Source organism: Leptonotus elevatus, chromosome 21 (assembly GCF_054856555.1).
Source record: "Leptonotus elevatus isolate MCC_2025b chromosome 21, RoL_Lele_1.0, whole genome shotgun sequence".
Lineage (NCBI taxonomy): Eukaryota > Metazoa > Chordata > Actinopteri > Syngnathiformes > Syngnathidae > Leptonotus > Leptonotus elevatus.
The window spans coordinates 2,021,682-2,027,384 of NC_141259.1; the positions used below are offsets into that span (position 1 = coordinate 2,021,682).

General features: G+C 39.9%; 1 protein-coding gene across 1 annotated transcript in view; it reads right to left on the reverse strand.

Moving 5' to 3' along the window:
* Positions 1-2,049: 2,049 nt before the first annotated feature.
* The window catches only part of slc35b3 (solute carrier family 35 member B3), a 16,356-nt gene continuing 12,702 nt past the window's right edge, over positions 2,050-5,703 (reverse strand). Inside the window, exon 10 of the mRNA XM_086065368.1 lies at positions 2,050-3,874. Coding sequence (XP_085921494.1) covers positions 3,724-3,874 — 151 coding nt within the window. The 3' untranslated portion in view covers positions 2,050-3,723. The remainder of the gene's footprint in view (positions 3,875-5,703) is intronic.

A 5,703-nucleotide genomic window follows, 5' to 3' on the forward strand; every position in this document is an offset into this window, starting at 1 on the left:
TTAACTCAAATTAAGTTTGTATACAAGCAAACAAATTATCCTGCTGACCCCAGCTATCCTGCAGACATCACAACATAAATTAAAGTGTCTGTCCAACACAATAAAAAATATGGACATTAATGGAAAGTAAATTCTCCATGTTGAAAAAGGAGGTCAGCCTGCATTGGTGTAGGTGTGTTCTCTTGGTGTTCCAAGACAAATGATGTGCTTTGCCTTGGGTCAACTGGGCTTTCCCCCATCCAATAATGACCTTTCAGGGAGGTGAATAGCCGTTCCCACAGTGATGAAGCAGCACTATGAACACCACATCAGGGGCGTGTTTATTGCCGCACTAATTTTTAATACGGCAACACGACCCCTCGACCTCTAATGGATTGTTTCACTGTTCATCTGTCAACAAAGCTTTCCCATTTTGGTGATCGTGTCAAGCAGAACCAAGCAGTGGTCTGCAGCTAAATACAAATCTACCAGGCTCATGTGCAGCTAACATATGCAAAGTGGTGCAAGTATATGCCGGTTCCCACGTCAAGAATCTGACGGTGATTTAGCACAGACGCTGAATTGGGAAAAAATTGACAAGGAAAAAAAATTGATGAACTAAGCATTAACGTCAAAAACTTTGTCAATCCGTTAATGACGAACGGTCCTTTTGTTGACGGACTGACGGAAAAGACGCCCACCTCTGAAACGTCTCTCAAGCAGAGTTGGGAATAACATCGCGAATAACGGCGTTGCAATCATGTTATGCAATAAACATGGTACAACATCGCCACCTGCATTGTGTCACATTGTGACACCATATAACAAGTGTGAGATGAGTGATGGTTACTTTAAATAAATAACCATACTCTCAAAATCATTGCCTTCACATCATAACGAGTAAGGAACATGGCTGGGAGGTCATTGTTGTGCGTTCCGCAGTCATGGTTTCATTAAGTGAAATGCATGAAATGTACACAATCATGCTTAAAACATTCATGGTCCAGGCGGGAACAAAAGCAGTGATTGAAATGGTTAAATATAAAGAGATTTTTCAGTCATTTTGCTTTTTATGCAAATTGATGTTGGTGACAAACGCTGTGATTGGCTGTGCTAGACAGGAAATGCAAATCAGTTGTTACTTTTGTTTCCCCTCCAGGAACCTGCCTGAGTACATTTTTTTTTCTATTTCATTAAAAAATATCAAAACACAAATCAAACAAATTGTCTGATTGGAGTTGCGTAGCGTGACGTCATCGGCCAGCAGAGATCTTCACCCAGAGGAATGATTTGCATTTTTTCAGCTAAACAGCCAATCAGTGATCTCCATTTTACACACTACACTTCAATTGAAACCGTGTCTAAAAAGCACAACGACTCTTACTACTTCACAATTATAAAACCTGCATTTTACTTAAATATGTTCCCGCTTGTATTTATAATATGTTTGTAATTTTATGTCATGAAAACCATTACGGTAATTGGTCTCACAAACAATGACTTTGGAAGTCTGTTATGCAGTGCACCGTTTCTACAACTAGGTGTCAGTAACGCATAGCACATGGAGTTCCATGCGAGCATGATGTTAAGGTTAGGTTTGAAAAAAAAAAAGTGGCCATTCCATCAATATTGACGGAATCTCAGTCAGTCTGTCAATGAACGATGCCAATGCGTACGCCCATTTCGCTGAGGGAAGTTGGGAACAACAAATGACGGATTGACAATTACAATGCTGTCCGGCTTAAAATATTGACAGATTGACGATGACGGAAGGGTGTCCTGACTGTTGACGATTGCTGAATGACGGACGCTCAAAATTCATTGACGCACCCACCTCTGTGTAAGATGAGCTAGAAATGTTATTCAATCGTTTTGGGACCATTTTGTGGTCAGCAATTACAGCATAAACATTTTGGAGGGGGTTTGTCAGTTACAGGGGGGGGTTTTACTGTATATTGTTAAACGAATACCTCTGACTGTGTCAAAAGTTTGATACCATTGTTTGTATGTTCAGATGTACCTAATAATATGGTGCGTGTAAAGTCACATCATCATCCTACATTGTAAAACTCTTATCAATACATCTTGAGTTTATTTTATTGTATAAAGTGTGATTCCTTCATCCAAACAAGTGGAGTGCAACATTCCCAAATCTAACCAAACAGAGGAGAAGATACTTTCAATTACAAAAACTGTTTTCATCCAAACAAGTGGAGTGCAACATTCCCAGATCTAACCAAACAGAGGAGAAGATACTTTCAATTACAAAAACAGTTTAAAAAAAAAGAAAAAGGGGGAAAAAATCATTTTGTGGCACATGCCATGGGACACGGGCAGGAAATAAATCCTTACAATGTAGTGCTGTTGAGGTGGGGAGCAAACAGTCACACTTCGTATAAATTATTTCCTTCCAATTTTTTTCACAAATTTCCAGTGCAAAACTGTGTGATTTGGTCTCTGGCTTCCCTTTCAAAAGTCTTCAGTGTTATCGTTCACATTGGGAATGTATTAGTGTGCAATCAAAATAAAATAAAAATAAAAAAGCCTAAAGGCCTAGATACACCAATCTGACGTCGACCAAATGTGTCTGACGCCTACCCTCTGTGGCGTCGGCCTAGACATCGGCACGTCACGTAGAAAAATTTCGTAAATACACACCGCACCGACAGACTATTATGTACCTTCAGCACATGCGCGAGAAGTAATCCCTCTCCGTACCATCGGCGGCGGTAGTCATTATTCCTAAAGGCAACCGGCAACCTCTTTACGGGGGCGGGATATAAAAACGTAAACAACACATACCGGTGTTGACAGTGACACCGGGGTAAACGCGGCGGCCAGCCAGTTGGTGACGCGAAAACGGGCACTGGTCCCCTGCTTGTTCCTGAATGCATGTACTCCGTTGTGGCGTATCCTGGACCCTGTCGACTCCTGGCTGCTACCGATCGTTGGTTCACCCGAAAAGTTTTGGCCGTGCTGCCCTCTGCGTTTGGAAGCGGTGCCGACCTCCAGCTTCTGAAGGCGCTTCCTTGAGAACGATGTCTATTTACCACATCGATCACAGCTTTAAAGCCACCTTCTTTGAAGTCATCCAAACTGTCACTGTGCTGTGCTGTGTCATTTACCGACCTCCAAAATACAAAAAGGACTTTTTAAACAACTTTGCAAATCTTCTTGCCGAAATCGTGTTGAAATATGATCATATCCTCTTTATGAGGGACTTTAATATTCACGTGTGCTGTCCTGAAAAAACATTTAAAAAGTTGAGTTGACTACTGTTTATCCGCGTTGTTACTTGCTCTTCTTGCCCCATGCGCTGACTTGCAAGCTAACAGCCAATCACAGTGATCAAATGCCCCCGACGCCTGATTCAACATGTCGAATTTGCTGGAAACACCCCTCCGACGTATTCCAACTCGATTCGACTTCACAACAGTAATTTATACACTGATCAAACGGCGCATGCCGTCGGCCCAACGCTGTCCGACTCCCGACGTCGGATTGGTGTATCTAGGCCTTAACAGCCACCCAATCCCTTTTAATAGCAGCACATCCTTCAATTTGGGGCAGTTTCTGTCTGTAACAGTTGTCTTCTGGTATAGAGAGCCCAAAAATTTCATGGGATGTCACAGTTCAGTCATGTTGCATGTGAGACTGATTGGTGGCAAAATAATGCAGATCCTTGGCTCGATGTTGATTGTATGAGGTTCAAAGCCTGTGACGGGATCCCTCGATGGGTGCCTCTCATACATTTTGTGAGAGAAGTCTGACTTTCTTTTTCCTCAGCAGCCAGTTCCAAAAGTCCTTGATTGAGGAAAGCTTCATTTTCTCACGGTTTTTACTGTAAACATTCAAGAAGATGCCAAAGAGCACGAGAAGGCCACCCCAGACGTACCTGTGTGAGGGGGTTGGGGGCGAGTTTAGAGGGGGTGATAGATGGTTAATATTCTTCAGTGACGACAATGTCACCTGTGTAGTTACATGAGACAGTTGTTTTGGTTTTATTATTTTGTCGATTAATCGATGAATTAAAAAAATATATTAATGTCCACTCCTATATTCAAAAACATTTCTAATTGACAGTGCATAAAATGCACAAACACAAACTCATATTCGGTTACTGGTTTGGTCAGTACAATGTATCATAGTTTTCTCAAGTAAATGCAGATGAACTGCTATACTATGACTCTCAGTATTATTCTTGTTCAGTGTTTTGTTTAATGCCTGTTTAAAGGGGACTACTGAAAAGGCGCTCTAATTTTTAGTGGTAAATGTTATAAGAATAAAATATGAGAAACGCAGGTTTATTCTTTATTTTAGATTCATTGACATAGCAACAACTAGAACGGAGGATGGAAGGCTAGTAGTTGATTAGGTATTGTAAACAGAAGTGACTCGATGGACCATTGATTGTAAATAATTTAAAAAATTAAAAAATATATATTTTTTTCTTTAATCGTGATTTCACACGAATCATTCTAATTGTATGTCAGCTTTTATCGATTGTTAAAAGGCCTACATTATTTAGATATTTGCAATTATTACTGTTTAATGATGGACTTTTTTGTTGTTGTAATTTTTAACGTTTAATGATGGACTTTTTTTCTGTCTGAGTTTGAACGCATCTCACAGCTCGCCAAACGTTGTCATCATTTCCGCTCCTGTTAGTGGCTAATTGTGGTTAAGTTAAGTGGTTAAATGTTGTGTTGAGTAGTAGTCAAGAGGACGAGTCAAGCTAACCGCCTTGAGCCGCGTCGCCCCACCACGCGCTGTGAGGATTTCGAAATACAAGGCAATTGCATTGACGTCAAAGTATTAGTTGGGATGTTTTTATTTTGAAGTTGGCCTTAGCAGCACCAACTGGACTATTTTGTTTCTTTTATAAGATAGTTTTCAGCAGCTGTATCAGCGACGTAAAACCGATTTATAACGTCTTGACCAGGCCATCGGCCGGTTCAAGACTGATTCATTAGTCCGTGCCGGTGCACTCGCTTCATTTAACTCAAAACTGGATTTTTGGTTCAAATTGTTTTTTTTTGTTACACCCCCTAGTACTTACCGATAAACTTGGGAGCTACCTGAGCTTTTTGTTAGGAATCTAAAAAGATGTCTATCGTCTAAGATTAACAAAAAATAAAAAACAAAAGTTCAATAAACATGCTTAAAGACATTTCAAAATAGTTAAAATGTTGACGCTAATATTTTCCCCCGCTCTTTTTACTGAAAATGAATATCTGCTCAAAAAATATCGGTTACCGGCTTCCTTGACTACTAATAATCAGTATTGATCCTGAAAAAAACATATTGTTCTATCTCTAAATCTTAACTCATGTTGGTCATGTGATACAGTGCAGTTCTACAATTTTACATATGGCGAATACAATTTGATAGTTTTTTTTTTTTTGGTGTAAGCATTGCATCCCATCAGTAGCTCTCTGACTGTGTCAATCAAAACATTGTTATTAACGTTGATTGGATCTCATTAATGACCAAAGAGTTTAAAGTAAATTCTGCAAGCAAAAAAAAAAAAAAACTTGCAGTAAGCTTGTGAATGTATTGCCATTGTGTATGAGAGAAATCATGTTAGCAGTACAATATATGACCTTTTTCACAGAGCCGATGAATAAGTGCAGCAGTGAGAGTCATAGATGGAGAGACAGAGGAGTGGAGTACAAAAAAGGTACAGCAAATGGACTGAGGACATGAAAATGAGGGTCAGGAAAG